We start from the raw sequence: 14,604 nt of genomic DNA on the forward strand, positions 1-14,604 counted from the left end.
CTTGTATCAAAACTTCTTAAAAACTTAATATTTTCAGATGAAAGCGTGTTTGTCTGGAGTTTGCTTCAGTATAGTACAAGAGGGATGTCCCTGGCAGTCCTGTGGTTTAGAATTTGTGCTCTCAATGCAGGGGCTGCAGGTGTGATTCCTGGTCAAGGAACTACCATCCTGCACAGTGTGGGGGAAAAAATTGTGCAGGGTGGGAATCAAGATTGGTCAGGAGTTGCAGCTGGGAATGGGACTCTAGGGGTTCATTAAGAAAACTGTAAAGTGCAGGAGTCCCCTGGGGATCTTGTGAAAATGCAGATTCTGGCTGAGTAGAGTAAGGGAGCCTTGACATTTGCATTTCCAATTAGGCAGCAGGCGCTGCTGGCATCTAGGCCATACTTTTATTAGCAGCATACTGCAGCATTCTGCCTTCATTTGTGATATTTGACATATCTGACATTTTCTATAATTTAAAAACGTTCATAAAAGCATTTCTCCCTTTATAATAATAATAGTGTTAATTACTGCAATCCTGAGTGTATGCTATGTGCCAAACATAAGTGTATTTTTCAATTTTAACACTCTGAGAAATTTTTATCTTTATACTGATTAATTATTTTATTGTTAAGGTTTAAAGCATGTAGTTTTATTTTGGTTTCCTCTTTAATTCATTATATTTTAGAAGAGTGCCTGTAATTTTTAAATATAAAAATACTTCCACCCTTTAACTCAATTTCTAATTTAATCACATTGTGATTAATATGTTCTATATGTTATTTACTCTGAAATACACTGACTTCTTTTACAACCCTATTACTTGGTCAACTCTGTGACTATTTTATGTCAGCTTCAAGACATTTACATGTTCTTTGTTAGCTCATGAGTCTATAAATAATTATTAGTTTGAGTTTATTAGTGCTTTTTATATATGCTTTAGATTTCTGATAAAAAAAATGTTTTAGAACCTCCTATTAGTTTCCACAAAGTTGGCTTTGTGTATTTGGAGGCTGTGTTATTAGGTGAATACAAATTTGTGATATTGATATTCAGGGAATGGTTTCTTTTATTATGTAATGCCCTATTTTTTCTATTAATGTTTTTTTCCTTGATATATTTTGTAGCAATATTTTCTCTATTTTTTGGTTATTTGTTTTTTTCCCAAACTCTGTGTGAGCATAGTGTTTTGGCTATTTTTTCTGATTACTATTTTATGGCATATATTAATGCTTTTTTTCTTCCAGTTTTATTGAGATATAATTGATATACAGTTAATTATAAGTTAAGTTTTGACATACAGTTAATTATAAGTTAAGTTTAAGGTGTATAGCATAATGAAGTGACATACATCATGGAATGATTATCACAAGAAGTTTAGTGAACATCCATCATCTCTTACAGATACAAAATTAAAGAAACAAAAATAAATGTTTTTCCTTGTGATAAGAATTCAGGATTTTCTCTCTTAACAACTTTCATATGTGATGTGCTAATTACATTTATCATGTTGTACTTTACATGATAAATGCTAGGTAGAGTATTTTGTGTTGTATGTTTTTCCTTCTACTACTTTAAATATATTGTGCAACTCCCTTCTGGTCTGCAGACTTTCTGCTGAAAAGTCAGCTGATAGCCTTTTGAGAGTTCCCTCGTACGTCACTGTTTTTCTCTTGCTGCTTTTAATATTTTCTCCTTGTCTTTAATTTTTGCTACTTTAACTACAATTTGTCTTGGTTGGGTCCTCATTGGTTGATCTTGATTGGGACTCTCTGTGTTTCTGTACTTGGATGTCAATTTCCTTTCCGAGATTGGGAAAACTTTTAGCTATTATGCCTTCAAATATGTTCTCTGCCCACTTTCTCTCCCTCTTCTCCTTTTGGGACCCCTATAAAGTGAACATTAGTATTCTTGATGTTGTTCCAGGAGTCTCTTAACCTGTCTTCATTTCTTTTCATTCTTTTTTTCTGTTGAGCATCAGTGAATTTCACTGCAGTTTCAGCTTGCTGGTCCATTTCTATATATCATCTGATCTAGTGCTGTTTCCTTCTCTTGTATTTTTTAATTTGGTTATTGTATTCCTCAGATCTGTTTGGTCTTCTTTATACACTCTAACTCTCTATTAAACTTCTTACTGTGTTCATGCATTTTTTCTGAGTTCTTTGAGCATCTTTACAGTCATTACCTTGAGCTCTGTCTCAGGCAGATTATTTGTCTCCACTTTACTTCGCTCCTCTGGAATTTTTTCTTGTTCTTCTGTTTGGGACACATTCTCCTGCTGCCTCCTTTTGTCTCATTTGATGTGTTTACTTCTGTGTATCTGTTAGGTTGGTTATGACTCCTGACTTTGGAGAAGTGGCCTCTTATAGGAGACAGCACAGTCTGACCACCAGAGCTCTGTGCTCTGGCGGTGCCCCCTATGTGAGGGACCTGGGTCATCCACTGTGGTGGGCTGACTACCAAAGGCGGTCTAGTAGGTTGCCAGGCCCTGCCTCATATGAAGGCTTCTGACAGCTGGCGAGGCCTTGTCACAAGGCTGCAGGCTGCAGGACCCTGAGGGATCCTGGGGCTAGTGGTGAGCAGGGCAGCGTTCTTGAATGGGTACTTGCCGGCCTGGGAATCCCAGATCCAGTGATGGCCCACTGACGGGCGGGGCCAGCTCCTGACATGGCTAGCTGCAGGGTCTGGCATGTCCCAAATCTAGCTTTGTCCTGTTGACGAGTAGGGCTGTGCCTTGGGGTGTCCTGGCGCTCGTGCTGGCTCACAGTAGCTAGAACTGGATTTCCAGGCTCTCTCAGAGCTGGTGTCAACCTGCTGGTAGGCAGGACCCAGGGGTTTTCAAGGTTGGTGTTGGCCTGATTATGGATGGGGACTGGAGTCCAGGGGGTTCTGAGGGTAGTGCCAGCTCACTGGAGGGTGAGGCTCTGTTCTGGGTCCTCTAGTGGACAGAGCCAGGTCCTGTCCAACGGTGTGCTCTGGGGTCTTAAGGCAGCAGGCCTGCTATGGGTGGAGCTGTGTCCTGGCCCTGCTCATTGCTTGGCATGTGGTGTCCCAGCACTGGTACCAACAGGCTGGTGGGCAGGGCTGAATCCAGGCTGAATAAGCTAGAGGGAGGATTCCACCCTGGCACTTTGGAGCACCAGTGTCCATGTGGTCAACAAGCTCCACAAGAAGGCTGCCCGCAGTGTCTGTGTCCCAGGGCGAGCTGCAGTTGCCTCCTGTCTCCAGGATGCTCACTAGGACCAGCAGGCAGGTCTGACCCAGGCTCCTTTCAAATCACTGCTTCTGCCCTGGGTCCTGGAGCATGTGAGATTTTATGTGCACCATTTACAAGTGGAGTCTCCATTTCCCACAGCCCTCTGGTTGTCCTGAAGGTAGGCCCCACCGACCCTCAAAGCTTCCTCACTCCTTGGGGAGAACCTGTGTGGTTACACTTCTCCCATTTGTGGGTCACCTACCAGGGGTATGTGTCTCGACTATACTGCATCTCTGCCCCTCCTCCGACTGTCTCCTTGTGACTCCTTCTTTTTTGCTGTTGTTTTTCTTTGTTTAAGTTGATATATTTTAACTGTGAGTTAAATATATTTTATCCTTTAAACATAATGCCATGTAACATTTAGTCCTGAGACAATGAAGTAAACATCTTTTGTTTGCTTTTTTGTTGTTGTTTTTGGTTTTTTAAATTTCTTGGAGTACAGTTGACTTACAATGTTGTGTTAGCTTCAGGTATACAGTGAAGTAATTCTCCATTCTTTCTCTGATTCTTTTCTCATATAGGTTATCATAGAATGTTGAGTACAGTTCCGTGCTATGGTTCTTTCTTTATGTATTATTTAAACATTTCTTTTCTGTTAGTCTTCCAGTTTTTGTCATCAATAATTTCTCTGTAAATATTTGTAACTTTGATGTGCTCATGGGAGGAGGTGAGCTCTGGGTCTTTACACATCACCATCTTGGCTAGTCCACTGACATAAGTAATTTTTAAAACTGTTTTTCATGTTTCACTATTATTAAATTAATATATATTCACCATGAAAATTTCCAAAATTTTCAGAAAAACAAATATTCTCAGAAAAAATATTGCTAGACATTTCTGGAAGAAAAGTCTTCCTCCACTCTCGTGGATAAATTTTACTTAATAGTACCTACATTTGGCACTTCACTTAACTAGTAAGCATTGCTCATGTTACTCCTCTGTGCAGACCTGTATTAAGCAGCTGCACAATATTCTCTGACTAGATGGACCACAATTTTCCACATTTATGTTACTTCCAATGTTCCACAACTGCAATGACAAAAAAATAATGCTTTAAAGAGCAGGAGGCATTTGGGGAGACAGCTTTTTCTGATTTTAAGATTCTTTCTTTAGACTAAAGGCAGGATAATTCTGAAGGGGTTTGCAACTATGCCAGATTGCTTTCCCAAAGGACTGATGCTATTTCCCTTCTGTCCAGCATGACCTTGCTGCTCACAGAGACAATGTTATATCAGGGCATGGCATCACCCAGTCTCGTTTATTCATCTACGGAGACTAAATACTGAGCCAGTGACCCTGAGATGAACCAGATGTCAGCAGGACTGTACAGTGGAGCAGAGGAGGAAAGATGAACACTCCAATAACTAGCAGAAAGTTAGCAGGGGATGTCAGGGAGAACGCAGTGCGATTTCTGCACAGTGAGAGAACACCTTGTTCAGACTGGCCCAGAAAGTGAACCTGTGGTGGGTTTGCAGGAGAGTCAAGAGATGTTGAAAAATAGTTGTTTCACTGACTGACATACCTGTATGCCTCTTGGCAGTGGCGAGTCTGGGGCAGGGAAGACAGAGGCCACCAAGCTCATCCTGCAGTTCCTGGCCACCATCAGTGGCCAGCATTCATGGATTGAGCAGCAGGTCCTGGAAGCCAACCCCATCCTGGAAGGTAAGCAGTCACCCACCATACCAGCCTCCGTCCCAGGCTGTGCAGGCTGGTACCTTCCTGCCAGCTGGTGCTTGTGGGGAAGGACAGGGTAAGCCATAAACTTTCAGCAACTTCTCAGGATTCCCCAGGACACAAAAGACAAGGATGGGGTGGATGGTAGTGTCGCGGCTCCCATGAAGCACAGAAAAGAAAGACTGATGGCCTTATTAGCTTTCACAGGTGTGTTTTCCACACACAGGATCTTAAGCATTCCTTTCAAAAAAGAATCCAAAATAAAATCAACTTGGGAAATTCTGGGAATGGATTATTGATACACAGAAGGATCCCAAATGTATTATGCTAATAAAAGTAGCCAGACCCTCTATTTTTTTCATTTACCTGTACAAGTGAGGATGTGTGCGCAAAAAGATCTTTCTTTATGCAGTCACATCATCAAACAGCTCTATGGAACGCACTTCAGATCATATTGCAACCCAAATGCCATCTGGTCTAACTTCCTTATCCACACCCTGGCTTGTGCCAGCTCTTGTCACTCTCCTTGCAAGCCTGCCCTCTCTAGCCTAGTCTCTGCCCCAGCCTGAGCAATATTTCTCAAATGCACCCAAACTCCCTCCCTCCCTGCTTCCCTCATTGCCCGTGGGACTAATTCTGAACTTCTTAGCTTCACGTTCAAGGTTCTTTGCTACTTGGCCCCACCTGGGAATGGTTCCATCCATCTTCCTCTGCTTTTCTCCTGTATCCTATGGTCCAGCCGAATTTCCCTTCCTGAAAGCACACTTCATGCTATCTCACCTCCTAACCTTTAACTGCACTTTGACTTCCTCTTAGCAAACTCTTGACAGGCACCACTGTCTGGTGTAAGCCTACCCATCCTTCAGTTCTGGACTTAGCTACCCTCTCTGAGAAACCTTCCCAGAAGATCTCACTAAAAATAAAATTTCTATCCTCTGCTCCCATCGTGGGCATCATCCTCTGGCCCTTAGCCTTTGGAAATGCCAAGACAATCCGAAATGACAACTCAAGCCGCTTCGGGAAGTACATTGACATCTACTTCAACTCCAGTGGGGTGATCGAGGGGGCACGCATCGAGCAGTTTCTCCTGGAAAAATCCCGGGTCTGCCGGCAGGTAAGGCCTCTGCCTACTACCCTGGCCCTGGGGAACCTCCCCTTGCTCTAGGATGGGAATCCGGGAGGCTTCCAAGAGAGTTCCTTTCCATCACTCTCATACCTCTCTCCCTCCTCCTGGGAACCCCACAGGCCTTATCTCACTGCCATTGAACCCTGGCCTGAGATGGGCCAGGGACCCCTAAAATTGGATAATGATGGTTCTTCCCCAATATTCAAGGAAATGATAGGATTTTCTGTTTTGAATTTTCCATCTATATAATTGTCTTCATTATTTGGTGTTTACTACTCCTCACCTCTATTAGAGTTAATTTTGAGGCCAGGTAAGTCCTCAACTGGAGGTGGGTATATCTTCAGATGTATTGGGGGCCCTGTCAGAAGGACCTAGATGACACTGTCCAAAAGACCACCTGGCCAGGAAATGAGGTGGCATATGGTTTGTTTTGTCGCATGGGGCCTCATACTCACAAGGACCCACATTTGGTTTAATGCTCTGTTGTCACCATCTTGAAATTCTTAATAACTTTTTTTTTTAATTTAATTTTTTTTTTATTAGTTGGAGGCTAATTACTTCACAACATTTTAGTGGGTTTTGTCATACATTGACAAGAATCAGCCATAGAGTTACGCGTATTCCCCATCCCGATCCCCCCTCCCACCTCCCTCTCTACCCGACTCCTCTGGGTCCTCCCAGTGCACCAGGCTTGAGCACTTGTCTCATGCATCCCACCTGGGCTGGTGATCTGTTTCACCATAGATAATATACATGCTGTTCTTTCAAAACATCCCACCCTTACCTTCTCCCACAGAGTTCAAAAGTCTGTTCTGTACTTCTGAGTCTCTTTTTCTTTTTTGCATATAGGGTTATTGTTACCATCTTTCTAAATTCCATATATATGTGTTAGTATGCTGTAATGTTCTTTATCTTTCTGGCTTACTTCACTCTGTATAATGGGCTCCAGTTTCGTCCATCTCATTAGAACTGATTCAAATGAATTCTTTTTAATGGCTGAGTAATATTCCATGGTGTATATGTACCACAGCTTCCTTATCCACTCATCTGCTGATGGGCATCTAGGTTGCTTCCATGTCCTGGCTTTGAAATTCATAATAACTTTTAGAGAGATTCTCCATGTTTTCATTTTGCACCGTGCCCCACAGATCAAGTAGACAGTTGTAGCTGACAAAGACCCCAAAGTATGACAGCCACATCAGCAGAGTTAACACAGCTTTGTTGGGGGTAGGATACTCCGCTCATGTAATGGTATAACCCCTAACACGTGTGAGTGTGCATAAGCATGCATGCACACACACACATGAAGTTTCAGAATGGGGACATGCCACTGAAGGGGCTGGAGATGTGTATGAGAACAGGCAGACACCTGGACACTGTGGCGAGCTGAAGGAGGAAGCTCACCTTCAGTGACCCCTACCTGCTGCCAGGTGTTTCCACTGTGTTATCTCATTAGATCTTCACAACAACAAGAGAGACAGGTCTCTTTGTCCCCATTGTATAGATGAGGAAACCGAGTCCAGGGTAACTTATCTAGGTTCCAGAACTAGTAGAAGATAGAATCTCTCAGACTCCAAAGTTTGCTCTCTCCAGAAGTTTATAGTTCTTCACATAGTGGTTGGTGAATTCACAGAATTTGGCCCTCATAGAGACATCCCAGAATGAACAGGAGACTTCTAAAGCAGATCAGAGACAAGTCCTGTCCGTGATAAGATTAAAAATTTTGCGGGGTGGGGAACTTCCCTTGTGGTCCGAAGGTTGGGACTTCATCTTCCAATATAGGGCATGCATGTTTGATCCCTGGTCAGAGAGCTAAGATCTCACATGCCTCGGGGCCAGAAAACGTATAACAGAAGCAATATCGTAATAAATTCAATACTTTTAGAATGGTCCATGTCAAAAAAATTTTTTTGGCGTGTAAGTGGGATCGCAGAGGCGGACATGACTGAAGCAATGGAGCATGCATGCACGCACTCTCAGTAAATGTACTAGTGATGTGTAGAAAGGACATCCAATGGTTCTGAGGGAGAAGAGGAGGTCGTCTGAGGAGTGGGAAGGTGGGGGAAGAGAAACTCCCCCTTTAACATTTTATACTTGGAATTGCCTGAATTTCACAACAGAGATGTGCTCATAAATAATGTTTAAAAATGCAGAAGACCCAGCTAGGTACACCTGTGGAAGTCAGGTCCCTGGGGGTCACCAAGTGATAGGAAGGCTTCGTCGTTGTTGTTGCTCAGTCGCTAAGTCATGTCTGACTCTTTCGAGACCCCACTAGACTCCTCTGTCCATGGGATTTCCCCGGCAAGAATACTGAGTGGGTTGCCATTTCCTTCTCCGGGGGTTCTTCCTGGAGGATCAAACCTGTGTCTCCCACATCTCTTGCATTAGCAGATAGATTCTTTGCCACTGAGTCACCAGTGAAGGCTTTACCTAGACTGTAGAGTCGGATTTTCTGAGTCAGAGAGCCTGGATCTGAATCCTGACACCTTGCTTTGCCTGTGACTCTGGACTGTGGGGGGCAGTCAGGCTACAGGAAAGTGCCAAGGAGTGACATTCTGGCCTCAGATGAGGACAGTGACCAGGCATGCTCATCCCTTGGGTCAATGCCAGAGCCCTGCTGGCTGGGGAGGAAGGAAACTGGGACAGGGCTGGGGCCGGGAGACAGTTCCGAGGACCCACAGCCTCAGGGAAGCTGCTTACAAGCTCCTGGAACTCCCTCCCTGCCAGGCCCCGGAGGAGCGGAACTACCACATCTTCTACTGCCTGCTCATGGGGATGAGCGCCGAGGAGAAGAAGCTGCTGTGCCTGGGGACGCCCTCGGAGTACCACTACCTCACCATGGTGAGGCTGTCTGCCCCCTCCCTGGCCCTCCTCCCCTCTCCCTTCCTGCCCCACCCCGCCTCCCCTTCCCACCTCTCCCTGCCCTGCCTCTTACAATGAGGAAGGAGTGAGAAGGGCCAGTTCTTGCTCGACGTTGGTTTACAGCCTCATAAAAGCCCAGACTCTGGGTAGGCCCCTGGGCGGGGACTGGGGGCTCCCTTTTCCCCTTCTCCACTCCACCCTTCTGTGTTTGGCATCCACTTTACAGCCATCAGAGGATTACTCTTGACCATCAGGGTCCTACCCTTGTCCTTGTGCTTCCTTGTTTTCCACAGAGCCTATAGTCCTGCCGCACAAGCCTCACCTTCCTTTGGTCCTAATGGACAGAGGGCTCCTGGCCACCCCGTAGCACCCCCCTCATTCCATCCCAGTCACCGTCCTCCTAGTTGCCCCGAGAACTTGAGCAGAGTTGTGTCCCCACGCCCGGAGCATTGCCAGACAATCAGTCTCACAAGTGGGGCTTGTGTTGTTGACAAGAGAATGAATGAGATCCAGCTCTTGACGCTCTCTCCTGCCTAACCCCTGTCTCCCCTGTCTCTGCCTGAGGCCTTCATCATCTCTTGCCTAGACCATGGTGCTACTTTCCTACTGGGTGCCCCTTCTCCGCAGACTTGACCCCCAATCTATCATCCACCCCACAGATCTCCCATACAGGGTGCCTGACAGACCGTATTCCTGATCACAGCTCTTTGCAAGTTCCTTGTGGCTCTTTGGCAAGGTTTCCAAGTCCCTCCAGATCCCACCGTCTGCCAGCCTCTCCTCCTCCACATGAGCCCAGCCTCTTTGCAACCTTCTTGCCTCCCATCTCACAGCCTAGCTCAAGCTGTTATCTGCCAAACCCTCCCTGTGCTGCTATAAAGCTCAACCTGTGGAACCAGCTCAGGTGCCTCCTCCGGGAAGCCTTTCCCCAGTTCCCAGGAGGGCTGGCCAAGCCCCCTTTTGTCTCAGCATCTGCAAAAGCCTATGACATAATCTTTCTGTCTCTTCTCCTGGATGCAGCAGCATGCAGAGCAGGGCCAGCTCTCTCCATTAATGAATTCCCAGTGAGTACCCCAGTAGGTACACACAGTGAGCCTTAGAAAGTGTTTGTTAAAAGAATTAACCCATGATATTCCCCCAAGAGACTGAGACAGGCATTACCATGGCTGGTTGACAAATAAGAGACTCAGAGAAACTGAATGACTTAGCTATGGGCACACAGCTATCAAGCTGCCATAGAGTTCTGGGTCTGTATCACCATAATTCTGCCTTTGGAAATGCCTTTGTGTATTTTATGAGCTTGGTCCTCCAGGTGGTCCCGTGGGACCCACCCAGAGCCAACGAAGTATCACTTACCAGGGGCCTTTGGCTGAGTCCCTGATACATCCCTGCCTTGCTGGCCCTACAATGGAGAAGGCCCCCAAAAGCTGATGTGTTCAATCTTTCAGGGGAACTGTACTTCCTGTGAGGGGCGCAATGATGCCAAGGACTATGCCCATGTCCGCTCGGCCATGAAGATCCTCATGTTCTCTGACTCTGAAAACTGGGACCTCAGCAAGCTGCTGGCCACTATTCTCCACCTGGGCAATGTGAAGTTCATGGGTAATGCTGTTTCCATCCAAAGTACACCCCTGAGGAGGAAGAATGGAGACTAGAGGAGGAAGAAATCCCTGTGGGTTCTCATCCAAAGGGCCCATCAGAGTCAAAATGTGTTGGAAAAGTACATTAGGAATTTTAGCTGTAATTTTAGAGGTCTTGTGGAGTTAGGGCAGAAGATGCCAAAGCTTAGGGCCCTCCAAAGGTGAAGACATTGATCAACCATCCCAAACATTTGGCTGGAAGCCCAAAGGGTAAACAAAGCCGTGCATGAAACTGCCAGCCATTTCTAAGCGTCCAGTTGGTCTGGAGACTCAAGTGCCCTGGCCTGTTTTGTTACTGCCCCAAGTGCCTGACAGAAATTACTGACAATCCTCTCTGGAAGAAAGCAACAGCAACACAGAAAGACAAAAAGATGGAAAATATAAAAGGGAAAATAGGAGACCTAGAAGATACAGTGAGAAGATATAGTATACATTTAATTAGAGTTCTAAAGGGAAAGAGAAACTGTGTGTGCAGCGTGGAAAGACAAAAAAGATGGAAAACAGGAACTTCCCTAGTGGTCCAGTGGCTAAGACTCCCTGTTACCAATCCAGGGTGTCCAGGTTCGATCCTGGGTCAGAGAACTAGATCTCACATGCTGCAACTAAGAGTTCACATGCCACAACTAAAGGACACGAATGCCATAACAAAGACCCAACGCAGCCAAATAATAAATAAGTAGATATTTTTTAAAAGATGGAAAATATAAAAGGCAGAGTAGGAGACCTCAAAGATAGAGTGAGAAGATGTAGAGTATGTTTAATTAGAGTTCTAAAAGAAAAGAGAGGGTTGGGAATTAAACAACACTTGAAGGGATTATGGCTGGCTCTAGATCTAATGAAAGACACCAACTCACACAGCAGTGGAAAAAAGACAGATTTTTCAATAAACTGTTCCAGAGCGATTGGGTATTCATGTAGAAAACATGAACCACTATCTCGGATCATATAAGGAAATCTACTCCAGCAAGCTGTAGCCGGGTGACCAAACCGGGCACTTCTGCCGGCAAAAAGTGGGTGCTGATAAGCAGGGGGCTTCAGGACATGGAACACTATCAAATGTGGTGTTGAGGAAATGAAACCAGGCAAAAGAAGGCAGAGAGCTCACACACAAAATTTAGACACAGATAAAATTAAGTGCTACAGGGCTTCGCTGGTGGCTCAGTGGTAAAGAATCTGCCTGCCAAAACAGGAGACTCATGTTCAATCCCCGATCTGGGAAGATCCCACGTGCTGTGGAGCAACTAAGCTACAACTGTAGAGCTTGTGCCCTAAAGCCCAGGAACAGCAGCAGCAGAAGCCCGCACACTGCAACTGGAGAGTGGCCTCCACTCTCTGCAATTAGAGAAAAAGCCAGTGCAGCAACCAAGACCCGGCACAGCAAAAAAGAGATAAATAAATTTTTTTAAATTAAATGCTACAGAGGAAGGCAGGTATTTAGATAACACATAAGTAAACAGGTAAAATTAAATGCAGTTTAGTGATTAAATCAGTGAGGGACAGGGAGGCCTGGCATGCTGTAGTCCATGGGGTCACAAAGAGTCAGACTTGACTGAGCAACTGAACAGCAACAGGGATCAACATATAGGTAGTAAAAAGACAAGAAAAACCAAGGAAGTGGTTTCTGTGGTGGTCAGGAAAATATTGCCTTCGGTGGAGGAGCTGGTCTGAGCAGGAAAGGTCCCAGCTGTTTGTGAAGCTCTGGGTTTGGCTTAAGTGGTTGCTTCAAAATGCTGACATAATAATTATCCGTTAGAACATACCTTTGGGTTTTATGCATTTCTTATCCATACGCTTTAGTTTACAATTTTTAAGTCTAAAGAAGAAAAAAAAAAAAAAAAGACAGAAACAGCTTTCTTTCCTCCCTGCAGCTCAGTGGCCCTAAAGGGAGGGACTCAAAGGGGAAGGATTGAACCAGTAGGTGGGTCAGGATACCTGCTGAGCTGGGCCCTGCTTCATCCTTTGCTGAATGAATGAACACACCTAGGTTTCTAAGGACAGCAGGGTGGATGGAATGAGACCAATGGGTCATCCTCTCCCTTGATAGACCCCAGCCGCCCCACCAGCACCAGACTTCTCCCTCCAACAGCTTCAAACTCCCCTTTGAGTCAGGATCTCAATCTGGGCAGAGGGGGACATACCCTATGAACAGTGGTTAGAATCAAAATGTTGATAGTCCCCAGAGAGGTCACGACTCTCAGAGGGGGCCTGGGAGAGGCAGTGCCCCTCACCCAGGAATGGTTGTCTCTGAGGCATGCATCTGGGACAGCCTCCCTGGGGCCTCTGTCCCATCCCTTCAGGCCACTTTGCCTCTCAGGGTCGTTGCTTCTCTCTGCAGCTGCGATCTTTGAGAACCTGGACTCCTCTGACGTGATGGAGACCCCTGCCTTTTCCACTGTGATGAAGTTACTGGAGGTAACTCTGCTCTCCTGTCCACCAGCCTCCTTTTTTTGTGAGCAGCCCCAGGGCCTGGGCTGAGAGCCCTTCCCAGTCTCCAGTTCCTGCCTCCCAGGCTCTCACTCACCCTCTCCCCTCCAACTTCCCTGTGGAGCACTGCAGGCCCTAGGGGTGGGAATTAGGTCCACGGAGATAATCATTAACGAAGTCCAGGAAATGTTCAGTTTGGCTTGAACATGTGTTTCTTGCCCTTTCCCCGACCTTCTTGCTCTTCTACTCAACTTTCTACCCCACCCATTCCCCAGGTTGTCCCCACTCAACCAATCTGAGGCCTTTACAGCAAGACATCCTTGCCTCATATCCTGGTCCCCAGGGCTTCTCCATGAGTTGTGCTCTTCTGGGCTGATGGAATGTACTCAGACCACTCACCCTGTGTGGTATTTTTGCTGTTGTTATTTTTTGGCTTTGCCACACTGCTGGCCCTGTAGGCATTTAGGCTGTGACCGCTGATACTTGTACTTTCTATATAACTTGCAATGCAGGAAGCTCAGGTTCCATCCCCGGGTCAGGAAGATCCCCTGGAGATGGAAATGGCAACCTACTCCAGTATTCTTGCCTAGAGAATTCCATGGGCAGAAGAGCCTGGTGGGTTATAGTCCATGGGGTTTCAAAGAGTTAGATGACTGAGTGACTGACACTTTCACTCTCACACAGCATGTGGGATCTTAGTTCTCCAGTGAGGGATGGAACCTGTGTCCCTTGCATTGCAAGCACAGAGTCTTAACTGCTGGACCACCAGGAAGTTTCCTCTGCACATTATTAAAGAGATCAAATAGAGCCTTGACTTGGAGGACAAGTGATGGGGCTTTGTAATCACACCCTACTAACAGATTCAGTGGGAAATTAATAGAATCAGAAGGGGAAAAAAGCCATCGCAATAGGTAGGTACATTTTGCTGCTAATGTTTTTCATGTGGTTGCAGGGTTCTTAGAAACCTTGGGGGTTTGCCAGCCAAGTCTTCTCTGTATGTGGGAGGGACTTCATCCAGACTCCTCTTGTTCATTTGGGCCTCCAGACTCCAGGCAGGAGTGACTTTGGTTGAGGTGTATTCAGATGTCAGTGGCCAGGCCTCAGAACCCTCCACGCCCACTGTTTTCCAGGGTCCACCCAATGGTGGGCCCAGTACAAGCAGGCCAGCACAAGACTGGTCAACCCAGCAGCCAGCATCCTCAGGGCCCATCCAGCTGGTGCATCCTTCCCTGACACTGATATCCCAGTGCTCAGACTGACCCTGGATCAGTCCTGCCCAGCATCCTGACTCTGGTCCTAGTCACAGGCATCTCCCATCCTCAGGCTTTGGGCATGGGATGTTTGGTCATGAGAGAGCATGTTGGCACCAGGCCCTCTCTATCAGCTGTGATGCCAGCCCCTACCTGCCTTCTAGGTGAAGGACCAGGCCCTCCGAGACTGTCTGATCAAGCACTCCATCACCATCCGCGGGGAGTTTGTCACCAGACCCCTGAACATCACTCAGGCTGCAGACCGGAGGGACGCCTTTGTCAAGGTGCAGAGTTGTGGGAGAAGGGGCCTACATGTCTATGTATTGAGTGTAGCTCCTTGCCTGGTGAGAGGACAGCAGGAAAGGGCAGAGAGCTGGGCAAGTCCTGACTCTG

General features: G+C 46.2%; 1 protein-coding gene across 1 annotated transcript in view; it reads left to right on the forward strand.

Annotated features, from left to right (window-relative positions):
• MYO7B (myosin VIIB) overlaps positions 1-14,604 on the forward strand; it is a 94,795-nt gene that overhangs the window by 25,699 nt on the left and 54,492 nt on the right. Inside the window, exons 6-11 of the mRNA XM_065931974.1 lie at positions 4,779-4,900; positions 5,884-6,026; positions 8,766-8,879; positions 10,346-10,499; positions 12,873-12,949; positions 14,376-14,495. Of these exons, the coding sequence (XP_065788046.1) occupies positions 4,779-4,900; positions 5,884-6,026; positions 8,766-8,879; positions 10,346-10,499; positions 12,873-12,949; positions 14,376-14,495 (730 nt within the window). The remainder of the gene's footprint in view (positions 1-4,778; positions 4,901-5,883; positions 6,027-8,765; positions 8,880-10,345; positions 10,500-12,872; positions 12,950-14,375; positions 14,496-14,604) is intronic.

Source organism: Muntiacus reevesi, chromosome 3, assembly GCF_963930625.1.
Source record: "Muntiacus reevesi chromosome 3, mMunRee1.1, whole genome shotgun sequence".
Classification (NCBI taxonomy): domain Eukaryota; kingdom Metazoa; phylum Chordata; class Mammalia; order Artiodactyla; family Cervidae; genus Muntiacus; species Muntiacus reevesi.